General features: G+C 41.8%; 1 protein-coding gene across 1 annotated transcript in view; it reads left to right on the top strand.

The window, feature by feature from the left end:
• Chst9 (carbohydrate sulfotransferase 9) overlaps positions 1-27,691 on the top strand; it is a 297,984-nt gene that overhangs the window by 178,829 nt on the left and 91,464 nt on the right. The window contains exon 3 of the mRNA XM_045135093.1: positions 7,338-7,379. Within this exon, the coding sequence (XP_044991028.1) occupies positions 7,338-7,379 (42 nt within the window). The remainder of the gene's footprint in view (positions 1-7,337; positions 7,380-27,691) is intronic.

Below are 27,691 nucleotides of genomic sequence, written 5' to 3'. Positions count from 1 at the left end.
AGTTAAGATATGTGAACGGCTTGGCCTGCCACACAGCTCACCCCTGCATTGTCAGAGATGCAGCAGCTTCTGTGGTTCAGAGCAGGAACCCTCTGAACTGACACGAAATCATCAAGCTTGGCTCTTCAGGAAAGAAGAGAACTCTGCCAAACAGAAGGGAGAGAGCCAGCGATGTCAGGTCTGGGATAGATGTGCATGTGGCCAGCTCGTGGAATTTCTAGAGTTGGTAGAAAAGTCTGAGCAGGGGATCATGGTTAGCTGAGAGCAGAGTCCGGCTGGCTCCTGTTGCAGTGAGACATAAATAGAGGGGATAATAAGGAATAGAGGAGATTAATGTGAGCAAAGCCATTCTCAAATTTGATAAACTGAAATGGAGATGCAGATTGAAACAAGCAATAGCAGTTTGGGAACAGCTGTGCTACGAACCTTAGCTAGAATGTTGAGGGTCAGAGCAGTAAAAGAGAGAGAGAGAGAGAGAGAGAGAAAATATGAGATACAGAAATGAAGGATCCCAAAGGTGAGCGTCTGGAAGTAAGTATGTCAACGGGGTGCTTGTAGGTGTCATAGGTGCATGCCTGAATGGCAGGAAGAACTGTGTGGACACATGTAAGTTCAGAGGGACGGACAACTTGGGATAAGGATTATGAGTTTCATTCACGTTTAGCTACACTCGTCTTAACAATCAGCCACCCATGTGGACAGCTAGAATTTAGAGGAGTAAAACTGAAGCACAAGAGTGGTTAAATGTAAGGATACACACACTCAAAAGCACATACATACACACACACACACACACAGAGAGAGAGAGAGAGAGAGAGAGAGAGAGAGAGAGAGAGAGAGAGAGAGAACCAAAGTAAGGATAAGAATAAAAGATGAGAAAGTGAAATGTCAATCAGACGATGTAAGAGAGCAATGCAGACTCACATGCCAGCTGATTACCCCAACATAGTGAGAGAATGGCCACAGGATGGAGAGTCATGGTAGGTGATATATGGCAAAGCATTATAAACAGGAAAGGTTAAATACAGCATAAGTATGAAAAAACCTCCTGCTTGGTTATTTTTGCACTACCTCCTATTAATATGAATCTGAAACATACAATAAGCCATTTTTGTAGATGAGGGAATATGGCCTCAGACAGGCCCATATTGGGTTTCCTATGGAATGGCTACGGGTGAGGCCTGGGGCTCAGGCTTCTTGGCTTCTGCAAGACTCACCTTTAAGGCTTCCTCTTAGGTTTTTCCCCTCTCTGTCTGATAGCTTTCACTTCTTACTGTTTGCTCTAACGTGGCCAGCAGAGAACAGGATGGGACCCTGCCTCCTTCCCAGGGAAGCTCAGCTTTACTAAGGGTGCCGGTGAAAGATGCACATGTCACAAAGGTGGCTTCTGGCTGCCCCTTGATTCTCTCCAATTTGTACTCTATCCATTCAGTTCATTAATTTTCAACTGTCACATCTTATGTTCATGTGTGTGTTCATCCGCACACGTGTACATTTTCACAGAAGCCAGATGACAACCTCAGATGTCGTTCCTCAGGAACACGCTCTGACATTTGTCTCTCACTGGTCTGGAACTGGCCAGGAGGAGCATGTACAGAGATTAAGAGTTCTGGCCCAGCATGCCGGTCTTTAAGGTTGAATTATATTGTGGTGTTCTGTGGTTTTATGTCTGAAAAAAATAAAGAAAACACTTTTCATAAGTTAGAAATCAGTTTCCCAAAGTAAAGTCCTCTTTGTATGATGGTAAGTATTTATATTGAAAAGGTATTATTTTATATAAAGAAGACTTTAAATCTCAACCATATATAAAGCCACATGGTAAAACAATTATGTCTAAATCTAAGTTAAAATCTTAATAGCTGATTATGAAAGTGTAAGAACATCATATCCTAATATAAACATTTTGAACCACTGAATATGATTTTATTAAAGGGGAAACCATTTGAGACCTTATCCTTGTCATAAATTCCTTATGAAGCTATAGAAATCTTACCACCTTTCTAGTTTTCTTCTTGCAAGAAATAACTTGGAAAGTGCTGAGCAAAGAATCAGAGGAACACAGTAGCATGACCTGAACTGAAGTCATTAAAGCTTAATGGGAAAACACCATCTACTCTGAGGCATGAAAAACATCTGCTATAATAAGCATCTACCCTTCTCGGAGACTAGAAAGTTCTTCAAAACTGGGGCTCGGGCTAGAGAGATGGTTTAGAGGTTAAGGCACCTGCCTGCAAAGTCTAAGGACCCATTTTCGACTCTCCAGATCCCATGTTAGCCAGACACCCAAAGGTGAGGCAAGAACAAAATCCCACATGCCCACTAGGTGGTGCAAGTGTCCAGAGTGTACTTGCAGTGGCTGAGGCCCTTGTGTGCCAATTCTCTCTCCAAGTATAATAAAAAATTTTAAAAACTGGGGCTTAAATAGGCTTACTTAGAGAAGGACTTAACAGCAATAAAACCTGTCAACCCCAGAGTATTACAAGGAAGTGGACAATGGCATTCCAGTGACTTCCTTGGCATCTCTTGTCATTGCATATTCCCTGTAATGGTACCTCCTTCTTACTCTTGGTTCCCCCATAGGACCAGACCTCGGGGGTTCTATTGTTTATTGTTGGCTGGGAAGGGGTTTCTTCAGTTTCAGAACTGCAAAAAACAGTCCTTTAGGCAGTATCTGCAAGCAAGCTGTGTTTGCTGAATCCTTTCTGTTTTGAGTCAGTGAAGCATGAAGTTAAGAACCACCTTGGTTGACCCAAAGACGTCCAGGGCTCTTCTGCACATTTCTAGGGTAATCGCATCCCTTCCTGGCTTCCCGCGTCTGTTGCTCTGATGTCAGTGAACGGCTCTGTAGGGCTCCCGTCCCATCTGGGCTTCAGTATGTGCTCTGAACCCACAGCAGTGACCTCCATCCTGAGAAAAACAGAATGGAGAGAAGACATTCCAGTGGAGTTAAATCTCAGTTCCACTTCTAAGGAAGAGATATGCAAACTTACTGTCTTCCTTCTTCTATTTCCATTCTAATTTTTCTTAATTCTAATTTTATCACAGTAGTACACAGGTGAAATATCAAATACAATAGTTCTTTGTACTGGCCTCTTCTTTAATGATTTGCCTGATTAAACACAAAATCCCCTTCCTTCAGTGTAGCCTATAGAGTGATGCTGGCAGCCAGCCCAGCCCCAGGAGACCCCAGGCTCCACCCGTGCTGATGCAGGACGGCCAGAGTCAATTGAATTTGTTCTCAAACCCGACATGGTAGCTCTTCTTGTTCATATAATGATAGAGTTGCAAATCGTGTGAAGCAATGTTGTGTGGGTTATAGAAGAAAAAAAAAAATCACTGTTTCTGTGAAAATTGTTTTGTTTTGAGAAGAGTCAATAAAGGTGCATCACCAAAAGCAGTAGAACTAGGTATCTGGAAGAGAATGACAGATTACCAGGAAAGAAACAAATCCAGAAGGATTCTATTTCATGCTTTTAATTTCTCAATCACTTTAGTGGAGCCGGAACTGGGAAGTATAGGTGGTAATCACAGATTTGGTTTATGTAAGAAAGGGCAGATCCAGAAGGATGTGGTTCTGTTCCCTGAGGTTCTTCTGCTGTGAAACTGAGGGCCACGAGGCTCAGAAGCACATCCAGTGTTTCATTTCATCAGCATCCAGTGCCTGATAGCTGTCATTGTGGTGATTATTGACTTAATAAGTGTGCATCAAGGCAATTTTAGAAGGAGAAAAAAGTTAAGGCTCAGATTAATATTTCAAAAAGAAATATTAGATTAAAAAAACAACCTAAACTGCACTGCAGTCATGTTTTCACATCCAAATATCCATATGCTAAGTTAAGAAAGTGTTGCTAATCATATTTCCATAAGATTTAACTGGGAAGAAAAAAAAAAACCTGATTCATTATTAAGAACAAGGCTTTGAAAAACCAAATGTAATCCAGTTTCAATTTTAACAAATTGCCACATGGCCTGAGGAAGCTGTCTAATCTTTTCCTGTCTTTGCATTTTCTATTAAGGAAGATGATAACAAATGACTTTATTCATTTATCGTGTGGCTAGAAGATTGCTTTGAGCTCCACCAAGAAAAATAAGCATGGCCACATTTGTGTTCTCTTACCTGACTATAAGCTCTACCTGGCTAATTATACTATTGAGATTTCATACAGCTCTCTGACCCTGAGGATAAAAGTCAATGAAGGGCTGGAGGGATGGCTTAGTAGTTAAAGCATTTGCCTGCAAAGCCGAAGGACTCAGGTTCTATTCCCAAGGACCCACATTAGCCAGATGCACAAGGGGGCGCACGCATCTGGAGTTCGTTTGCAGTAGCTGGAGGCCCTGGTATGCCCATTCTTTTTCTCTCTTTTTTTTCTCTCTCTCCCCCCTTTTTCTCTGTCAAATAAATAAATAAAAATATTTTTAAAAGTCAGTGAAATGCACTAGACATATTTAGTTATTATGGTGTTAACGTCAAGTTTCAACAGATGCAATGTATTTCACCTTACACACACACACACACACCTATCCCAGAAAAGAATGACTGAGATTAAAGCAGTAGGACAAAGAAAAATATACTGTTCCAATTCCATTGGTAAGCATAATGCAAGGCCCTGCCTACTGGATGAGAAGTTAACCTTAGAAGAACATTCACACTGTTTATAGGTGATAATATAGCCGATAAGTAGGTCTACACTGTTGTACGCACTAAGCCCAACATCTCAGGGAGCCATCACATGAAGATATAAGAAGAACTGACAATCATTAAGACACAGTATGGACAAAACCTTTGAAGAGGAACATACCCCATGACTGTTGTTGGGAGTTGGTCATTTTTTTTCCCCTAAAAGACCATTTGTAAAATGTTCCTATCATTTTTTTTCATATCATTAAAGAAATAACTCTCAAAATTTAATTCTATATTTATTTATGCTTCATACTATGCTAGGTTTGAGGACATTACACAGAGGAATAAAACCAAATTAAGTAGTCAACAACTTTATTGAGTGGCGTGGGAAGCATTTAACTAAGTGATAAACTTTGGTCTGTGATATGTAAGGAGACAAAGTGGACCACAGATGAGCACCCCATCCATGACTGTACTCACTATGTCCCGAGGCCAAGTTTCCAGATACACTTGAGAAATGGGCAGTTGGCCTTGCTCAGAATTTCTATCTGAGTCATCGTGACACTGGACACCCGTCACGTCCACATCCCTTAAGGAAACAACTAGGTCATCTTAACAGAGAGTGTAAGAGCAATACCTGATGTCAACGACCTACCATGCAATCAGCAGGCAATTCACCAGAATGTCATACGTGATAGAAAAGTACATGCATTTGACACTGCGAGTAGCTATTTTTTTTTTGATGCCAATTTAATTTCCTTCTGTGAGAAAGTGGCAGACCATATAACTAATGATAATATGTTGGGTAAAATTTTGTGTGGAGGAAGATTCGAGGTTCTAGCCTAGATAATGTTCTCATCACAGTCAGGGAAGGTTGACCTTAATCACACTGTCATTTCAAAGGTGACCAGGTGAATGTAGAATTGCCATTACACTAAAGTGGGTCAGAGCAGTGGATTACAGATCAAGTTCCAACCTGTGGGGATCAGCTGTTCTGAAGGACCTATAACTTATTGATGAACTGATAAGTGCCTTATAAATACTTTCATCCAAAATGTAGAAACTTCTAAATCAAATTGAGCTATTGATACCTTATACCAGGAAACTCATAAAAGTATAATTCAAAAAGGCCTTTAGATATAATTTTTTTAAATCATTCTAAAATGGAAGAGAAATTCACTGATGGCCTATATTAGCACAAATGAAATTTGATAAACTGATTAAAAAGACAAGAGCCAAGAGGATTTGTGGTCTCAAATTTGACTAGAAAAGCAATATTATAAATGTCACTGACAATAGGTTATTTTAAATGGATCAGGATAGGGCAGAAAATTAATATTCCTTCCATTGCTTAAGCCATACCACTCTTGAACCCATTCTAATCAATATATTTTTAAAGCTTTTTTAAAAGCATACAGAGAGCAAAACAGTTCATGTACGTGCTATGTATACTAAAGAAACATTTTATTTTACAATATAAGTAAACATGTAAAATATATAGAATGATATAATATATCATAAGGTAACATGTACAATATATTATATTTATAAGGTCTTAAAGGGAAGAAGTATGATTATGTAAGCCCAAAAAGGCATGTGCTAGACTTCTGATTACCTCCTTGTGATTCTCTAGAATGGCTTCTAGCCTGCCCATAGGTAACTGCACATGAGAAAATGTGCCAGGCTACATTTGACCACCTGCATGTGGGAGAAAGGGCTCTTTCTCATTAAGATATGAAGAACTTCCTCACCGCTCCACCCTGCGGAGTAAGCTCGCATCAGCTCTGCATAATTTAAATATCCATGAATTGCTTCCCTTGGAGCCATTTGCCTTTGTTCTTTCCATACCTTGTAAACTAAAGTGTCCTGCAGCAAGACACTCCCAGCAGGGCCCAGGACATGTGCCTGGCATACTTACCCCATGTACTATTGTTACACTCACGTACACACACACACACACACACACACACACACACACGCACGCGCACACACACACACACACACACACACACACACACACACACACATACACCCGTGAGCTTATCCTGAGATAATTCAAGGTTTTAAGTGGAGAATACAACCGTATGTTAACATGCTGCTATTTTAATGGAGTGAGAAGCTAAGAATCAGGGGAAATTGTCTGCCCTGTGTTAGCCTCACCTTCTCTGGCTCCCTTTCCCTGCTGCAGAGGCTCCAAGCACAAAAAAAATCTTTTTAATTATTTATTTATTTGTTTGCAAGCAGAGAAAGAGAAGAGGGGCAGAGAAAATAGGTATGCCAGGGCCTCCAACCGCTGCAAACAAACTCCAGATGCATGCACCTCATCTGGCTTTACATGGGTACTGGGGAATCAAACTTAGGGTCATTAGGCTTTTCAGGCAAGCACCTTGAACTTTGAGCCATCTCTCCAGCTCCAAAGATGTCTTTTGTGAAGTTGTGACATACCATATCACTAATGATAACGTGTTGGGTAAAATTCTGTGCAGAGGAAAAAGTTGGAAGGTTATGCTAAGCTTTCTATTAAGTGATCCCAAGTCTGTCACCTCTTTGTTAGCTCAGAAACACAGGGGATGACATACTTCATGTCATGATCTTCCCCATAACTGTCCTTCTTACAAACAAAATGTGAGACTGGAGGCACCTGTGGGTGAAAGTCTTGTAAATGTTTTTGTATGTGATGGTAAAATATCAAAATTTTATTTCTCCTCTTTTCCAGAATGGAGGCCGGTAAAAACCTTGCATCCTGCACCCAGAATCAGTGAGTAACCACCGTGTAAGGTTTTTTTGTCTTGGTTTCTTCCATCAACAGAGCACCCAGAGCATTTCAAAGCCTCTCGGGCTTACTCTGTGACAGTGATCACCACTCAGGTGCTGCAGTTGAGAGTATAAACGCTTGTACAGTACACAGGGAGAGAAGCTAGCCGCTCGTGACCCAGATCCTCCAGGAACTTAGAAGGGAAGCCACGGTTTTCCAGATAGCTTTCGATTTCATTTAATTTGCTAAATTTGCCTCCTTGAAAAGTTTACATTTTTTTTTCTTTTCTATTTGTATGTTAGAAGTATTTATCATTTCTCTAGGACACTGGGCTATATTTTTAGTTTTCAAAATGTCCTCTTCTATGAATACAATAAAACTGCATTACAAATCAGACATTGCTAAACACACAACCTTTGCTAATGGTATCTAGATGAAGGTGAGCTTACCTTCGAATAGTCTGCAAGGAATGGATTTGCTAAACCTGAAAGAGAGAGCATGTGGCTTAAGTGAAAAGAACATGTGGCTTTGGTCTCCAGCATATTATGGCCTTTAGACTAATATTCAGCTGATACATAAATATCTGTGTCATTAAGTAAACACGTCCTGAGCACACTTTATTGGCTGATCATAGTAGTAAGAGTAATAAAATCGCATTTTTGTCAATAAATTTTGCTGCATAATTTGGACTGACTTTTCCTCCTTGACTTCATGTCTAAAATTTACTGTTGTGTGAGATGTGAAACTCAGTATTATGTGGTAAGCTTTTTTTTTTTTTTTTTTTTTTTTAAGCAGGGTCTCGGTACGTGTTCCAGGATGGTTTAATAATCACTATATATCCCATGCTGGCCTCAAACTCACAGCAATCCTCCTGCCTCAACCTTCCCAGTGCTTACAATTCCTGGCTGGCATTTTTTAACAGAAAAGGACCAATTCCTATTACCTTGTTTTAAAAATGAGCAAGTATAAATTTAACTTTTGGATGCTTTCTGTAATACTGGTCACTTGGGGACTATTTTACTTCTATAAGAAAAATTATATATCATTATTTTGCCTTTTTCAAGGTTTCATACAGCATGCGATTGTTTTTTTTTTTCATCAAAAACTCACCATTTTGCAAAGCAAGTAACAAATTTCCAGCATCATTGTAAAGATTTTATAAGTAGGGGCGGAAGGGAATCAGACAATTCTCTCCTTGATACCTATTGGAGAAGCGCATATTGGGCAATTGCAGAAGGAACTGAGTCACCTTTCATTCTCTTATTCTTTTATTTACTCAACACGCAGTAAGACAAGGGTTATGCTTATTGAATCAAAGGGTTTGATGATAAGTAAAAATGTTCTGTATTCATTGTCCTGGAAACTTGTAATCTGAGACAGAAACTAGGAAAAATTACTTTCTCACTTGTGAGTAATGTTTTATCCCAATAGGCAAACTATTTTAGCAACATGGCAAATGCATCTTTAGTTTTGGCTGGCAGAGGAGGAAATATTCATAGTAGGTATAGCCATTGAACTGAATGAATAGAATTTATATGAGTGGACAAAGGGGAAGTCTAGCAATGCAAAAGGAAGTCATAGAGCCATAGAAATGAGCAGACTGTCTGGGAGTGACCTATAGAAAGGTATGGCTGGGAGAGGGGTGACATGTGTGGACATAAATGGTTGTGACCAAGAGGCGTTGTTCAAAACATCACCTGGAGTCCAGAAAGAGATGTGAGAGTCATCTAAGTAGAACTGAGATGGGAAATATGAATAAATAAGACAGCTTTAAGGGGAATTAGTGAACTCTTAGGGACATAATGGAATCAGCTTCTCCCTGAGAGAAGAGGAAGGGAGGCATCAGAAAAGGACATATTTGAAGGTGGACATAAAGAAAACCGATACACACAGGAGTTCACGTCACACCTGAGAACTTCATTGTTCTTTCTACAACCACTGGGAGCATAAGAGGAGGACATAAGCTGGAAAACCAGTCTAGCCACCCATGAACCGGGTAATGCGGCAGGCCACACGAGCTCTGAGGTTCAATGCTACCATGTGTGAAATGGAGGCAATGATTAAAAGTAAAATGAGCTGGAGGGCTACATGACAACCTTCCATAAACTGTAAAGCACTGTACTGAGATGCAGCTCGACATGCTTGCTGTGAGGTAGTCCTGAGCCTCTACTTATATGACACAGCTCCTGAGCTATGAAGGGACAGAGACAAGCTAGGTACCCAAAAGAAAAGGTGTGCTGGGGCTCAGGGTTACCAGGGTGTTATACTCTGTGAACAGGAGCTTGTTGCTAAGGGCGGGAAAAAGTCCTATAGGGTATGAAAGCAAGAAGGGAGTGTGTCAAAATGTGTTCAGAGAGTCAAAAAAGCTCTATCTGAAAGCGAGGCTTTGATGATCTGGGCTGGGGGAACATCAAAGTACATCGACCGGTGACTAAGGACTCTCTTGCTTTTGAGGAACAATTAGACATGTTTGTGAATGTAGAGCCCAACAGTGCTGTGGCCTTATATTGAAAATTGTATTCTCTCTTTAGTCCTGATTTGAGTGAACAGTATCTTTTCTGTTCAGTCAGCAGCCTGGGATGCTAATGCTCTTGTGGTAGTTCGAGCTAAAGGGTTGTCTCCAGCTATCCCCCAGATCCTATGGTCTCACCCATCAGCTCATCTCTGGCATAGTCTACTGCTGAAGTAGAACAGTTGCCAACAAGATCTTGTTTGGGGTCCTTTCTTCTCTCCACCTGTGCTCAACTTATAGCTGGTGTCTCAGCCTCACCTTCCTCTTAAGTTTTACTTCTCTCACACAAGAGGCTTAGCAAAAACATATGCATCTGCTCAGGAATAGAAATATTTTTTTCTCTTATAGAAAGAGAGAGAGAGAGAAAATTGGTGTGCCAGGGCCTCAGCCACTCCAGTTGAACTCCAGAAACTTTCGCCACCTACTGGGCATGTGTAGCCTCACGCTCGCCTCACCTTTGTACGTCTGGCTTATATGGGATCTTGAGAGTCGAGCATGGGTGCTAGGTGGCATAGGCAAAGGATTTAACAGCTAAGCCAGGAGTAGAAAAGTTTCAACTGAAGCCAAGTATAATAGAAGAGCCAGTCTGTCTGTCACCTGTCCCTCACACTGAGGACATATATAAATATAAACCTCAGTAACATAAAACGCAGAGCTCCACTTCCTCTCCCGCAGAGACAAGGGTCGCGTCACCAGTCACAAGGAAAATGCCTGACTTCCTCTTCAAGTGCTTCGTGAGCCTTGGGGACCCCAAGAGAGAGCCGCCAAGATCTGTCTTGATAGTTACTGAACCTTCCTCAGAGGGAGATTCAAATTGTTAGAGTTCTCACTCTCAATTTGCCAAATGGCAGTAATAAAGAAAATATAGGCTAAATCTTGCACATTATTGACTCCCATTTTAATTAATGTAAGACATATTCCCCATTTGGGAACATGCTGGACTCACTCAGCCAGTGATTATTCATTAATGATGACTGCAAGGTGCCAGAGACAATTCCAGATTTCTAAAGATAACGAATACAGACATCTTCCATGAGCAATATTTGAAACAATTAGGGGGGAAAAAAACCTGTCAGTTTTAGACGAAATTCTAACTTCCTATGAAATCGCAGCTCCAGAGACTAATTAGGAGTTATGAAAGCCCAGAGCTGTCTCTTTTCTTGCCTTAGTCCTGAAGACAAGTCTTGTCTCCTGTCCCAGTATGAATCACATGAGAATTACCTCCAAGCTACCTGCTATACATTCCTCTCAGCTAGCTGTGGTGACCTTATCCTGGGCAACAGAACACCTGAGCATCTGCCCCCAACACGCGGGACCTCCCTGCATGGTTTGAGCCTTGAAGCAGTACAGGTATGCCTCTGCCTCCACCGGCATAGCAAGGACCCAGTGATGTTTCTCACCTGGTTTTAGACAGGATGCTCACCCTCCCTATCACAGACATATATCTGTCCTTTCTTAAATGTGCTCTGAGCACCTGGAACTTTACCCCAGTGTCCTCTGCGAGGACAACCTCACTGTCACATTGTGTGTCCACAATCTTCACTCTAAATCAAGTGAAGGAATTGATTTCTCCAATGGATCTCATGGACATAAACACCTGTCCATTTCATATCTTCTGCTTCCTCCTTTAATTATACCTCTCATTTCTGCGTTGTTTGTATATCTCCTATCTACTCTCATTTCTATATTTTACATATCTTGTAGATTTTACTGATCCTTGGCATATGGCATTTTGTTTAATTCCAACTCAACTGGAAGAATGCAAGGCATGTCTGCTTATAGAGTGGCTAACTCAAAATGAATATGTGGTGACATTTTATTTACAAAGTTTTCTTCTTGTTCTTTAAGAAATCTCTGATAGGTAAGCTAGGTGTCTAGTGAGACAATGGTGAATCGGGGTCAATCACATGAGTTCTTTTTGGAGAGAGGTGGTGAATAAGGGGCTAGCCTTGAACTCCCTATGTATGAGGGGCTGAACTTGAACCTCTGTTCTTCTTGTGTCCATCTCCCACAAATTCTAGGATTACAGCTATGCACCACCACACACACAGTTTATGTGGTGTGAAAACTAAATCCAGGACTTAGCACATGCTAAGGAAGCATTCTGTCAATTGATCTACATCCCCAGCCCCCTTATCCCAAGAATTTTTGACAGCAAGTATACAGCTCAGACAACATCTCAGCATCACAGATTCCAAGTCACAATTAAATTTGTAAGACAGTCTTGAATCTCATCACTCTAGATCCTCTATTTCTCTATCAGAGAAACTGAATGATGAGAAGGGATTGCTCCTGTTTCTAGGACAGAGAGTGATTCTAAATCACCACTTGGCTGGCTGGCTTGCTTGTAAAGCCTGCTGGCTCAGGGTTCAATTTTCCAGCACCTTTTTTTAAAATTTTTTTTGCGGGGGGGGGGGGCTAAGGAGAGGCTGGGAAAGTTTGCTCAGTGGCTTAAGATGTTTCCTTATAAAATCGCCTCTTGAGGTGTGTGAACTGAGCAGTGCTCCTTAGTATTCCGTGAAGAACATTTGCAGGCTGGGTCTGTGTACTAGCCAAAGCCCATGCATACACAAGGCTAATACATATCGACAGTGGTCGGTGCTCTCTTCCAGGCTGGAAGGAGGCCTTGTGTCCAAGTCGCAGAGGTGTGGAGTTTTAGAGCAAGACTTGACACTTGTCAACCTCTGTGGGCACACTCAGCCTACACTGCCCTGAGTTTAGACCCTGTCGTTACACATTCTTCAGACCCATCCTGGCTTCCTCCCCAGCCAGTGCTTGGAAGGAACAATTTATTTGTATTTAGTGTCTTTGTGCTCCTTAAGCCTAGAGGGAGGGAAGTTCATCTCACATTTATGAGCACTGCAGGTTGCCAAGTAGGGGCTCCGGCCCTGAGCACTTAGCTGTGGTACCAGGAAGTAGCTCAAGGTGGTTTGGAAGGCTGTGGGATAGAGGGCAGTCGCCTATCCTGGGGCCTTGGGAGCGCTCTGCCTTTCCTGCCTCTTGCTGCAGGGCATGCTTCCCATTGGTAGCCAGAACACTCTTCACGCAAATCCAGGATTACCAAACCTGCTCGGAAGGGATAGTTGGAGATTTTTCTACAGGCCTCCTGAGTGTATAGGAGAATTAAGCCTTACAAATCTTAGAAGGATTGATGAACACGATGATATTCCTCTTTTCAAATGCGGCATAAACCTTAAGATTCGTGGCCTGACATTCTCAATGGAATACTGTTTAAGTGAGCTGCCAGGACACAACTGTGTTCCCTGCTTTCAGACATCTTTAGGAATTCATGGAGCTCATAAATTACTGGCAGAAAGACGCTGGTTGTTCTCATGTCCACAGTAAACTACGGGGTCTCGGGATCTTTCTTGTGTGGGGCGGGGGAAGTTGCATATTGTTATTTTTGTGTGGAGATTAACAAAGACAAAGTGGGCTCCCCACCACACAGACACACGCACGCACGCACGCACGCACGCACGCACGCACGCACACACTCACACACCATTTATTTGCTTGTTCTCTTAAATATTTTCCTGGTACCCTAATCACATGGCTACATTGTTTTAATAAACTAATCTGCAAGTGTTTTTCCTCTTCTCATTGAGGTTAGGAGTAATCTAGAGGGTCAAGGTCTGCAGCCTTTCTCTCTTGCATTCAAATGATCTATTGAGGCTACACCCAAAAGTCAGTCCTCCCCGCCGCCCCCGCCCTCACTAAAATGCCCTATAGAAAAATTCACTGGTGAAGGTGGAATTCTTCTCAAAGTGTAACTACTCCCCTTGCTGGTTTAAAGTGGGAATGACATTTGTCTTTGGAAATTTATTTCTGCTTCGAGGCTGGAGGGACTTTTTAGTAATTCTTTATGTTTTTGGAGTTCATGGTAAATGTTGACTTAGTTTCAGTAAACTGGGCACATTAATGTTGCCATACATTGCAGGTCATGTAGGTGAAATTTATGAAACACCGTTTCAGAATTTTTTAATATTCCTCATGACTAAACTATAGGAAAATATTGCAAATGCTGTTTTGCGATAAAGGTTTCTTTTTTTTTTCATTTAAATACCAGAAGTTCTTGATTTATACTCAAAAGAATAAACAAATATGTATTCGGTGTTCATTCCAGTGAAAGTTGCATTTTTTGGCCACTGTACTGACCCGTATCCTGCTCACGTATGAAGCTCAGAGTCTACACAGTTCTGTCATGCTGTTCGCTTAATTCAGGTCTCCCACTTCCACTCTATACTGTCCTTTTTCCTCACACCTCAGCTCTTCCCCGCTTTCCAGGCAAGCTGGAATGATTTTTTTTTTTTTTTTTTTTTTTGAGACAGGATCTTGCTTGCTACATAGCCCAGGATGGCCTTGTTCTCTCCCTACCTCGGGTTCCCTAATGCTGGGATTACAGGTGTGTGTCACCTCATCTAGTTTACAACTTCTTTATTTCTATGCCGGCTTACCCTGATCTCTAGTTCTGTGCTGGTTTCCCTCCCCATGTTTGAGTTGGTCACGTAATTCAGTGGTAAAGGGCATGCCTGGCCTACAAGAAGATTTAAGTTTGATCCTAGGTATAAAATAAGAAGCAGAAAAAAAGAAAGGTAGGATGGAGAGGCGCTTAGCAGTGAAAGGTGGTTGCCTACAAAGCTGAAGGACCCAGGTTCAATTCCACAGGACCCACGTAAGCCAGATGTTCAAAGTGCACATGTGTCTGGAGTTTGTAAAAAAAATAAAAAAAGAGGCAGGGGGTATTAAAACCAAAAAAACATCCTCATTGGCTGAGGAGATGGCTTTGTTGATACAGTGCTTGCCACACAAGCATAACAGGCCAAGTTCAGATCCCCAGCACCCATAAAAAACTCAAGACAGAGTCCCATGCATGCATCCCGGAGCTAGGGAGCAAAGACAGGAGGATCGTGGGGCTTGCTGGGCAGCCAGTCTAACCTAATTGGTGAGAAGCAGGTTTGGGGAGAGGGACTATGTCTCAAAAGTGGGGTGGAGAATGATTGAGGAAGATACGTATTGCTGACGTCTGGCCTCTAAATGTGCATGCACTCACGTGCACATGGTGCAGCCATACACGTTCACAGGCATGTGCAGATACACCATAGACATGAACATGTACACGTAGAGACACACCTAGAGACTCTCTGTCTGAACAAGGCTGCGATGACATTCTTCTGTTATTGAGGAAGCAACTCTTCAAACTTGAGATTAATGATGACCACAATTTTCAGGCAGATAAAACGGCATGGTTCCATCCCCGCTCTTAGTGAATTTTGTAATGATTCTGAATTTGAAACTATCTGCTTATACCTATGCTCCTTTCTTTTCTAAGAAATAAAAGCAGTCATGGAAATTCAGGTGCTTTTAAAATTATCAGGCTTTAAGCAGTAGGAAAGCTCAGTGTGAGGTTTGAATGTCCTCTGTATGACAGTGGCATCGGATAACGATCTCTATATCACGAGTGATTTTATTACATTGTACAGTGTCCTTGAGCAATGACATCAATTCCAGGGAGAAAGTTCGTGCCAGCTCTGTTTTCTATGCTCGCCTTCACAGCAAGAGAATGGTAGCAAAGTGTTCAAAAGCACCGAAAGCATCGTTTATGGCATACATTGACTTACATATCTGCAATTGTTAGTATCCTAAATATGTGTGCTATCAAATGCACATGTATACACATCTACCTATACATATATATATAGATAAATACAGATATGAAGATACACAAAAGACCCAGGTCGCCTCGGTAATGATTATTGTGCACTGACATCACTGGGGCACACAAAAGCTGTAAAATAATATTTATTCTTTCGTGTTAACGTTTATTGATAGATACTCTGCGCTGCCCACTGGATGTCCAGTAGTGAGCAACTGACCCAGCAGGCGACCTTGCCAGGCCTACTGTCTAGCTAGAAAGAAAGGTGACTAAGTAAAAAAGATATCACTTCCAATTTTGTTTAAGGCTCTGCAGTGATAGTAAAGGATACTACATGAATATGTTTGGGTGAGATGTTCCTGGGCAGGTGAAAGCTGGTGAGAAATAGGGAACTAAGGACCCAGCCCTGTAAGGAGTGGAGAAGAGCAATGTGCAGGATAAGCAATGAGAGGTCCCAAGGGAGGTAAGGGCTGACAGATACCAGCCTAAGGCCGTGCAGCATACGATGCTCCTTACCAAAGAAGCTTGAGGTGTGAGGACTAAGCCAAAGCTGTTGGTGGGTGGTCACCAAAAGACAGCTTATAGGAGTGGTGACGGATGACATTCCTTGGGAGGGTCAGGGTTAGTTGCTGATAGTCACTGAGTGGAATTCTCAGGAGCCAGTGGGCATAGAAATGTGAGACCAAGAGGGGTGGCAGAGCCAGTGTGTTTGGACCAGAGGTATAGGTTGAAGAAGTCTGCAAGACCATCAGTGAGGTGCTTGGGTCAAGGCAAAACGTCTCTCTCTCTCTCTCTCTCTCTCTCTCTCTCTCTCTCTCTCTCTCTCTCTCTGTGTGTGTGTGTGTGTGTGTGTATGTGTATGCATGTGGGCACCGTGGGTAGATGCCAACAGGATCTCTCACTTAAACCCAGAGATCAGTGGTTCAGCAAGTCCAATCAGCCAGCTTGACCTGAGGATCCGCTGGTCTCTGCCTCCCCAGTGCTGGATCACAGGTCTCTGCCTCCGTGCCTGGCATCTGTGCAGATGCTGGATACGGAATTCAAGTCCTCACACTTGCATGGCAAGCACTGTATGGAAGACAACCTCCTCCCGCACCCTTGGGCAGAGTCTTAAAGTGATGTCCGGGGCTGATAATCAGACCGTGGGAAAAGCATCAAATCTCACATACACAAGTCAGTTTAGGCAGCATGCTAAAATGGGTAGTAGAGTGGACCAGAGTACAGTAAGGAAGCCCAAAAAAAGGTCTAAAAGCACTGATAACAATTATGCGTGTTAGGCTATGGAACCAAGGCGACTGCCTGCAGCCCTCTGCCACTTGGTCAGGTTTTGGAATAAATATTCAAGGCCATCTAGCGTTCTGGTGGGAGGAAGCCCCTCCATGTTCCTCTCTGTGACTTGAATTTCCCCAGCCATTGTTACGTTTGCACTTAGTGGAGAGCGCAGAAAATGTGCAAGCAGGTGTTCCTCCCTAAAGTCCTCCAGAGAGGCTCTGGGCAGGAGAGTGCATAGCTGAAAGCAGGGCTCAGGAGCACTGTTCCCCACTATGGCCCTTGTGCTTTGCTGGCAGGCAGCTCCAAGCTAGCCTCTTCTCAGGGACGTGTCTCCACTGTATGTTCCCAAGGGAGTACAGGGCTTGCACAGACATGCGCACTGCCCACACGCTCTCTGGTGATCACTGAAGTCTAGGGAGAGGAAAGATAGGCTTCCTTCACCCTGACCAAGGCCAGAGCCCTTAGAAAGACATGTGCTGGAGAACTAAACATGGACTACGATGCCCCAAGACAGGAAGCGTGCTGAAGAATGTTCTGGCTACAAGAAAGCTTGGGAAAGAAAGAAAGCCAAGTGAAGTTAGTAGCTTTTTTTCTTTTCTTTACTTTTTTTAATTTTTGTTTTTTTTTTTTTTTTGTTTTTGTTTTTTTGTTTGTTTATTGAAAGGTAGAGTTTTGCTCTAGCCCAGGGTAAACCATACAATTCACTATGTAGTCTGAGGGTGGCCTCAAATTCAGGCAATCCTCCTACTTTTGCCTCCCAAGTGCTGGGATTAAAGGCCTACGTCAGCATTCTTGGCATATATATCACCTATTTTTAAAGCCAGGCATGGAGGTTAATGCCTGTAATCCCAGGAGGGCTTCTGTGAGTTCTAGGTCAATGTGGACTAGAGTGAGGATCTGCCAAAACAGAACAAAAAAGCAAATATAAAAAGAAATTGCAGAAATTTTTTAATATTTTATTTATTTGAGAGAGACAGAGTGAGAGAGAGAGGCAGAGAGCGAGAGAGAGAATGGGCACACCAGGGCTTCCAGACACTGCAAATGAACTCCAGATTTGTGCGCCCCCTTGTGCATCGGGCTAACATGGGTCCTGGAGAATCGAGCCTCAAACCAGGATCCTTAGGCATCACAGGCAAGTGCTTAACCACTAAGCAATCTCTCCAGCCTCAGAAATAAATTTCTTAAACACCTCTGGGGCAGAGAGATTGCTTAGCAGTTCAGACAATTGCCTGCAAAGCCAAAGAACCCAAGTTCAGTTCCCTAGAACTCAAGTAAGCCAGATGCATAAGGTGGTACATGCATGCATCTGGAGTTCATTTGCAGTGGCTAGAAATCCTGAAGCTCTGGATTAACTCTCTCTCTCTCTCTCTCTCTCTCTCTCTCTCTTTCTGTTTCTCCCTTTCCCTCCCCCCTTTTCTTTTTCTCTCCCAAATAAATAAGTTAAAAATAAAAAGTAAGGGCTGAAGAAATGGCTTAGTGGTTAGGCACTTGCCTGTGAAGCCTAAGGACCCCAGTTTGAGGCTTGATTCCCCAGGTCCCACATTAGCCAGATGCATAAGGAGATGCATGCCTCTGGAGTTTGTTTGCAGTGGCTGGAGGCCCTGACACTCCCATTGTCTCCCTCTCTCTATCTGCCTCTTTCTCTCTCTGTCTGTCACTCTCAAATAAATAAATAAATTTTAAAAATAAATAAATAAAAGTAAAATAAAAAGCAGCTTAGTTTTAGGAAGTGGCTCAAATTGAAATCACATATTCAGGAAAAATTCCATAAGATCAAAGCAAAAACAAACAAACAAAAAAAAACTAGATATAGAGATGAGCAAGTTAGGGAGGGTATCCTTGGTGATTCTTAGAATAAAGACTTATAGAGAAATAAGCAAAAGGACAAAGTGAAAACAGGAGACAGAAACTCTAGACCTGAAAGAGAAGCACTGAGGTTAAGGTCAGGAAGCTGTCTGGGATTCCATGCTGGATACTTTGGTGCAACTGAGAAATCCATTAGCTGTAAACTAGAGAATGTCTCCACTGTCCTTCTAATATGTATGCAGAAAATATTGTTTATTCATCCTGCTAGATTTAAAATATATTTGAGGACATGAACTATATTTCTCACACACACACAAAATCCTCTCTTTTGTGATTCATTGCCTTTGTAACACAGAAGAAATTCTGTGGATAAGCTGGCATTTCATAGCTGAGTAGTTTGAGGGGTCCTTTTACAACGCTAAATATATTTCTGATGGGTTGATTTCAAAAACATTTGTTTTAACAGATTTATGATTCTTTAAAAAGAGTTTGCACTCATTCTATTAGCTAGGTTTTCATACCTCCTGAGGCTAAATTCGGCTAGTTGATATCACTGTGGAATTGGAACATTGGAGAATAGAACTAATTTCCTTATTTGACTTTTAAATTAGTTTTGTGTGTGTATGTTAACTAAAATTGAAATGTTTCGATTATGAATAATGCCAAGATGAACCCATACACTCCATTGACTTTAATGAAGTGCACATGTTCTTGCCGGCTCATGAATGAAAGCCTGGTGCAGAGTTCTTGAATCTTACTATTGAATATTTGCTTCACTCACATATCTTATTTATTATAATAGCACAATCATGTCTCTTTAATTAAAAAAAATACAACTTAACTTCAAAATATCAACTTTTCCAAAAGATTAACAATAAAAAAATTAAAAAATTAAAAGATTAATACTACTAAGAGTTTGCCTAACCTATTTTCACATAAAATGAAAAGTTTATAACCAATTTAAGAAATTTAAGTGTGCTAAAATTTTCTACATGACTTATGTTAAAGGCACTGTGTCAAGAGATTAATTTTCAAGGAGTAAGTAGATCATCACTTAAAGTCATTTACATTTTAAAGTTTCAATTCCAGGTAATTGAAAGTTTAAAATGAAATTTGAGTCTTTAATGATTATAATAAAATGCATATAAGTCAAATGTCAAACAACTAGGAAAATTTTAATAATGATATCAATTGTGCAGTACCATTCAAAAGGATTTTACTTTTTAAAACACGGAGTCTCTTCTCAAGTGAAGTCATTAGCAGTTGTTAGAACATAAAATGGGCTCAGACAGTTACCAGTGTATTTAAATATCTTGTCATAGGTCAAGGCCTCGGGATCTAGTTATATTTCCATGTTCATTTGTTAATATTTTTTTCATTTGCACAAGCAATCAACTTATATTTCCATGTTCATTTGTTATTATTTTTTCATTTGCACAAGCAATCAACTTATACAAGAAAGGAACAACTGTTTGCTTACTACTAAGAGAGCCAATGACTTAACTCATGACAGACTTCTGAAATGAGCAATATATTGGGTGTGCATAATATGCTCTGAAAATTAACTATCACAGTTACATCTATGGACTAATGAAATGTTATATGCTGCAGAAGTTCAGGGTGTGAGAAAAGGGTCATCACTTTTCTTACTGATACATTGCATGGATCAGGAAAGGCCTTGCCACTTGGCAGAGTTTTAAGTGGCCTTACCTAAGCTTATATACTAAATGAAAGATTTGGGTCTAGAGGGCAAGACCCCATTATCATGATTTAGTGAGAGGGTATTGTAAAGAACACAATATTTCTATTACAGGCTCCGCAAGTCAGTTCTCTGTTTCTAGGATCAAATTCCTGAGACTCAATTTATGAGGAGCCTTAGCTTGGCTCTCAGTTTCAGGAGTTTCCATCCATGGTCACTTGGTTTCATGGCTCTGGGACTCTGGGACTATGATAAGGCCAAACACCATGGCAGAGGTATGTGGTGAGAAGCAAAGCTTTTCACATAATGGTAACAAGGAAGTGAAAGAGAAAGAAGGAAAAGCCAAGGTCCCAATATGTCCATCAAGGGAATGCCCTGAGTGATGTCGCTTCCTTCAAGAAAGCCTGTGATAGTTGATACTGCTGTTGCAGTCAGGTTCACATTGCTGGCAGAAAACATGCAACCAAGAGCAGTTTGAGAGGAAAACATGTTTATTTTGGCTTACAGACTCAAGTGGATGCTCCATGATGGCAGAGGAAAATGATTGAATGAGCAGAGGGTGGACAAAACCTCCTCACCAATATCAGTTGGACAACAGCAACAGGAGACTGTGCCACACCCTGGAAAGGGGAAACTGGCTATAATACTCATAAGCCCACCCTCAACAAAACACTGCCCCCAGGAGGTATTAATTCCCAAATCTCCATCAGCTGGGAACCTGAACACCTGAGTTTACCAGGACACCTGAATCAAACCACTACATTCCACCCCTGGTCCCCATAAACTGATAACCATCCATGGTATAAAATGCAATGCATTCAGTCTATATTTAAAAGTCCACATAGTTTTTATCAATCCCAATGATGTTCAAACATCCCCACAGTCCAAAGTCTTTTAGCTGAGCCAGAATACAAAATAAAAAAGAAAGAAAGAAAGAAAAAACCATAATGGCACAGAATAAAGCATTCACACTGCAAAAGATGGCATTGAGCAGACCAAAGAAATATTCATTCAACCAATACAAGTTTTAAAACAACCAGGGCAAACATCAAACTCTGTACCTCCAAGTCCAACAACCCTAACCAGCAACAAGTCTCCAAGTCCTATAATCCTAACCAACAACAAGTCTCTGGAGTTCCAATTCCGCCCCTCCAGCTAGGCCACTTACAGTCCTGGAAAACTTCATCTGGGGCTGGCAGCTCTCCTTAGCAGCCATCTCGTGGTCCTGGCATCGCCACTGAGTCTCCACTGCAACCAACAACCCATCCTCATTGCTCCATCGGGTCTCCATGTAGCAAACCTGCTTCACACTGTCCATGGTCATTTCCAAAACATAAGATCATGTTGTAAATTCAATGACCCTCTCTTTCCTGCATTTCTATGCTCCATAATAACAGTTGTGGTGCCAGTTTGTTAATCTAGGTGGAATAAAGCAGACTTTGAAGAACAGGACACTTCTTGAGCACTCAGGCCCCTTCAAAAGACTGCATTCTTTCTGTTGTCCCAATGCAGGTCAGCTGGCCCAATCTCAATGGTTGTAATCTCTCATACAATTGCACTTGAACAGGCAGAAGTTTGGGCCCAAAGAATTCATTTTTTCTGTGTCAATCCTTCTGCTCACACCAGTCCATTCAACACAATGCAAACCTGCACAGATTCTCAGGACATGGGCATAACAGCAAGCCTCTCACACAAACTGCTTCTAGCCCAGTCCAGGCAAAGCTCTTTCTCACCCTCAGAAGTCAAACCTCACAGTCCACAGTTCTTAGTGCATTCAGGTCTTTCAACTGTGACCAGAATAGTCCAACAAGTTTTACTTATACACTGCACAGCATCTCTTAGGCCAAGGTTTCAAATTCATCCTCATTCTTCTTGAAAACCAGCTCCAAAAGGCCAAAGCCACACAGTCATGTGTCTATCAACTGCACTCCTGGTACCAACTTTACTGTTGCAGTCAGGTTCACATTGCTGGAAGAAAATGTTCGACCAAGAGCAGCTTGTGGGAAAACAAAGGTTTATTTTGGCTTACAGACTCAAGAGGAAGCTCCATGATGACAGGGCATCATGATGGCATGAGCAAAATGTGGACATCACCTCCTGGCCAACATCAATAGGAGAGTGTTCCAAACAGTGGAATGGAAAAACTGGCTATAATACTCAGAAGCCCACCCCGAACAATCCACTGCCTCCAAGAGGCTTTAATTCCCAAATCTCCATCAGCTGGGAACTTGCATTCAGAATACCTAAGTTTTGGGGGGACGCCTGAATCAAACCATCATATTTGCCAATTCACTTGGATTGAGAAAAGTGGAGATGTTAGTAAAGCACACCTCTGAGTCTGTCTCTGAGGGAGTTTCCACAGAAGCTTAACAGAGGGAAAAAGCCCTCCCTGGTGGTAACAGCAGCTCCTAGCTGAGGGCCTAGACAGAATGATGACAGGAGAAGGATGAGAAAGCCTCTTAGCTCAGGTCCTCCCTCCCCCAGCACCCCCGGCTCCCTCTCTCTGTACTTTCTGGCCTACATGAAATAAGTAGGTTTGCTCTGACATGACATCTCATCTTGATGTCCTATCTCATGAGGACATAGAAACACTGGAGCTACTAGGTTCAATCTATAGGACTACAAAAAAAAGGGGGGGGAAGGAAATAAAATAAAACAATTATTTAGAGCAATGGTCTCTAACTTGAATGCTGGTCTGGGGATGAATAAATTTTTTAAAAGAGCCAAATGAACAGCATCAAAATAGATCTTCTTCCCTCCTTCACATTATTGATCTTGGATATTTTTCATAAAGATGGACCTCACAAAGGTTCTACTATCTCCCCAAAACACCATTGACTAGACAACAGTCCTTTAACATATAAACCTTCGGGAGACACTTACAATTCCTGTTCAGCTCTTGCCAGGCCAGGGGAGTAAGCCTTGGCTGCATTCGTTAAATCTCCTGGGCTTTATACCAAGTCTGATACCCAGGCCCCATCCTTGGCTGCTTGGGAGGTCTTTCTCCCTTCCCTTTCTCTTCCTCAGCCAGCTGACTGCAGCTTCTGTAGGTAAGACCATTTGGTACAGCCCCAGTCAGGAAGTTACCAGTCAAACACTGAGTTGTAGAGATTCCTCTGCATTCCCACCACAGTTGTGCCAATGCCAAAATGCAAGGTGACAGATATGAACTTGAGAACATCCACCAGAGACAGGAGCTCTCTCTTCCTTTTCTCAAATCAGCCATGCATAACAAGGGCTTTTATCTTTGGGTTGTAACTAAGAGATGGGAGGGTCGGAGCAAGTAGGTTTCTTGTTCACAGTCCCATAGATATAGTTGTGGGGTTCTGATACTCCTGGAGGCTGTAGTCCCTCAAATCCCCCCTTCTTCCCATTGAGCCTGCCTCATTCCTATCCTGGTGGAGCATCGGATCACTTCATGTGACCAGGAATGATGTCCTTCTTGTTTATATTCACAATTACTTCAAGTCTTCTAACTTCCAAACCTCCATCAGCTTTCCTTGATACAGTAAATCTCAAATATTTTTTAATTAAAAAAAATTTTTGTTTATTTTTACTTCTTTATTTGAGAGCGACAGACAGAGAAAGAGGCAGAAAGAGAGAGAATGAGTGCACCAGGGCCTCCAGCCACTGCAAACGAACTCCAGATGTGTGCGCCCCCTTGTGCATCTGGCTTACATGGATCCTGGGGAATTGAGCCTTGAACTGGGGTTCTTAGGCTTCACAGGTGAGTGCTTAACAGCTAAGCCATCTCTCCAGCCCTCAAATATTTTTTTTCTATCTTCTAAAATGTTCTTTCCAGCCACTTCAAATTTATTTTATTTAAGTTTGCCAACTTGTATGGAAAACTGTGAAAAGTAGAAACAGTTGGTCCCCAGTTCTTAAGCTTTTCCTTTCTTTTCCTTCTAACTACGAAGAAGGCCTGAGAGACTGGCAAACCACATCAAGGATATGCAGAGCAGTTGGTATATCCTGTTGTTCTCCCTGAGCAATGGAGGGACTTTATTCCAGTCATTTAGATACCCACAAAAGGGTAGTAGATTTCAACACCCACAGTTCTTGGGTCTCTCTCTCTACATTGAATGAGTTCATGCATTCTGTTGGACCCCACTTTCCTTCTGACAGGTGTGGTCAAAAGCAAGAAATTTGTATTCACTGCTTCCAGTATAGATTTTGATGTAACTCATTTTATTCAGTCTTATTTTAAGCATGTTTTTTCAAATTTTTTATTTTATTTTATTTTATTTTATTTTATTTTATTTTATTTTATTTTATTTTATTTTATTGGAGAAATAGAGAGACAGAGAAAAAGAGAGAGAGAGAAAATGGGTGCACCAGGCCTCCAGCCCTTGCAAACAAACTCCAAATGCAAGCACCAGTTTGTGCATCTGGCTTACGTGGGGTACTAGGGAATGGAACCTGAGTCCTTAGGCTTCGCAGGCAAGCACCTTAACTACTAAGCCATCTCTCCAGCCCTTTAAACATGTTTTTAATTCTAGTTTCAACATTAAATAAAAATAGAGAGCCAAATCTCTGAGTACAAAATGTTTTATTTGGGAAACACAGAACTTATTATTATAGTCACAGACCAGAAGTGTCTGGTATGTGCAAAGAACAAAAAAAAGTCAGAGGTATTATTGACAAAGGGAAACGCCTCCGGGGGTTATTTTCAAAGGAAGGTGATGGGCACTTTGCAGAAATTGCATGGCTTCACTTGACAAGGAGGTGAGGCCATTAGTAAAAGATAGTTTGAAATTAACCACGAGCAGTTTCCTAGTCAGTTACTAGGTTAAGCTAGTCATGGCAGGCTGTTTCATTAGGTTTGCCCTGCAGGACCATTCTCAGAACTGATGTCTGTGCCCCAAGCATTTTTCCTATGTTCTCTCTGCTCTATTTTAGTTGGGAATGAGAAGAATGACTCCTTTGCATAATTAATTTCCCAATTTAGATTCTTCTATCCACAGTTCAATTTTTTTTTATATCCCTGCTTGTAAATCACCTGGTTGTATGAAGTTACTAAGTCTCAAAAACAAATCAATGTTGAGATTTATTCCTGATTTAAATTTGCCATCATAATGGTGGGCTTCCTCGCGTGGCCACACCCCTTCCTGCTAGCTCTTCTGCAGCTGACGAGTTACACAGGGAAGGGATTGTGGTTAGGAGGCACAGGAGTCCTCGCCGAACAAAGCAAAGCAGCCCCAACCGTGGCCTCCGGAACCCTGTGCTGTGGTCAAATGGGTTAAACATAAAGGTTGCAGACATCAGCTGGTAATGTATTGCCAAAGACTCATTTGGACATTTGTTCATCTAGCTCCATTACATGCTCCTGTTTTAACTAATGGAAAATATCCACAAATAATTCTCCTTCATTTTTAAATGCATGCACACGTGCATACACACACACACACACTGTGCCCTCTGTCCAGGCTACAATTGCTATTGTCATGGCAAGCTCACCAGCTCCTGTTAGCAATGCTGCTCACCTAGTATAATCTTGTTAGCTCTGGCTGGATCCTGTTGAGAGGGATTGAATTGTTCTGTGTAGTTTGACATGCCAGAGCCACAGAAACAACACACACACACACACACATAATTTTATTTAATGATTTGCAAGCAGAGTGAGATAGAAAGAGAGAGGGGGAAAATGGGCAAACAAACTCAGGATGCAGACATCTGGTTTTACGTAGGTACTGGGGAATTGAACGTGGGTCGTTAGGATTTGCAGGCAAGTGCGCCAAGCACTGTGCCATCTCTCAAGCCCAAAGCAAGTTTTATGTTGTTGTTGTTGTTGTTGTTTGTTTGTTTGTTTGTTTGTTTTTAATTTGCAGCAGTCCCAGGAAGACAAAACTATTTGAATCTGGAATGGGGGAGGGAACAGTCATGTTCAGATCAAAGAGCAAATTTGCAGCAGGAGATGGAAAATGAGTGTTAAAAATAATTACAGCTGTTAATGACACGCACTAAGAAACCATGAGAGCTCTACATTTTTCAGCCATACTTGAAAGCAAGTAAATGAAAACTCGGTGACTACACAAACGGAACATGACAGTAAAGGTTGACATGTCAGGGAAAGCCATTGTGAACTCAGTCCTAAGCTGCTACTAGGATGCCCACATTGTGAAGGAGCTGAGTGACCTAAAGTCCATGAGAACTGGAGTCTTACCTCGTTATGTAGGACTTATTACTATTGCAGACTACCTGCTAGGCCTAAGGCATCAACGTTAGCAATCACTCAAAACAGGCTCATCAGTAAGGACTGACTAAAAAAGAAAATGTAATAAACCTGATATGACTAACCTCTTTCTCCCCTGCACTGGTTAAGACCTTTCTACTAATTCAGATTACATCAGAAAGCACATGCCAATTGCATATTGTTCTCTTTTTTATTTACTTTTTTTTAAATTTTATTTATTTATTTATTTGAGAGCGACAGACACAGAGAGAAAGACAGATAGAGGGAGAGAGAGAGAATGGGCGCGCCAGGGCTTCCAACCTCTGCAAACGAACTCCAGACGCATGCGCCCCCTTGTGCATCTGGCTAACGTGGGACCTGGGGAACCGAGCCTCGAACCGGGGTCCTTAGGCTTCACAGGCAAGCGCTTAACCGCTAAGCCATCTCTCCAGCCCTGTTCTCTTTTTTAATTTCATGCTTATCAGTTTCTTTTTTTTTTTTATAGCCCTGTAAGTAGGAAATGGAACAAAAGAGTAAAAGTAAGGAAAATCACAAACATCCGAAACCGCCAATTCCAAACAAAGAAACTGAGGCAATCCCACATGAACGATAGACCTGGGTTCTTATTTGGGATCTGCAACTAACCTAATGGTCCCTTATCTCCTTTCCATGCCGGGTGTGGGCAAAGAATTTAACACACTTCCTAGTGGCTCCAGGGCAGAGCTGTTCTAACCTTTGGGGTCTCATGCTAAAAACCATCCCCTGGGAGATTTTGATATCCCTGGCTGGGGCTACCCTTCCTCTGTGACACCAACTGATGGAACCTCACTTCCCCCATGCCTTCATTTCCTCTAGCATGAAACAAGGAGCCATTCAACAATCATTAAAGCTATGAAAGGCATAGAAAGATAATTTGTGAGATCTTCCATTTGTCTTTCTCATCCATAGTCAATTGACTAAATGGAATGGATACAATTGAATTTGTTGAATAGTCCAGTTAAAACTCTTGAGCTCTTGGGTTCCAAGATGAATCTAGGGCTGGAGAGATGGCTCAATAGTTAAGGTACTTGCCTGCAAAGCCTGATGACCTGACTTCAACTCCCAAGTACCCATGTAACGTCAGATACACAAAGTGGTGCGTGCATCTGGAGTTTATTTGCAGTGGCTAGATGCCTTGGCACACCATTCTCTAGGTGTCTGT

The sequence above is a fragment of the Jaculus jaculus genome, chromosome 15, assembly GCF_020740685.1.
Source record: "Jaculus jaculus isolate mJacJac1 chromosome 15, mJacJac1.mat.Y.cur, whole genome shotgun sequence".
Taxonomy (NCBI): Eukaryota; Metazoa; Chordata; class Mammalia; order Rodentia; family Dipodidae; genus Jaculus; species Jaculus jaculus.
The sequence above is the reverse complement of the archived record's forward strand: the minus strand, read 5'-3'. Positions and strand labels throughout refer to the sequence as shown.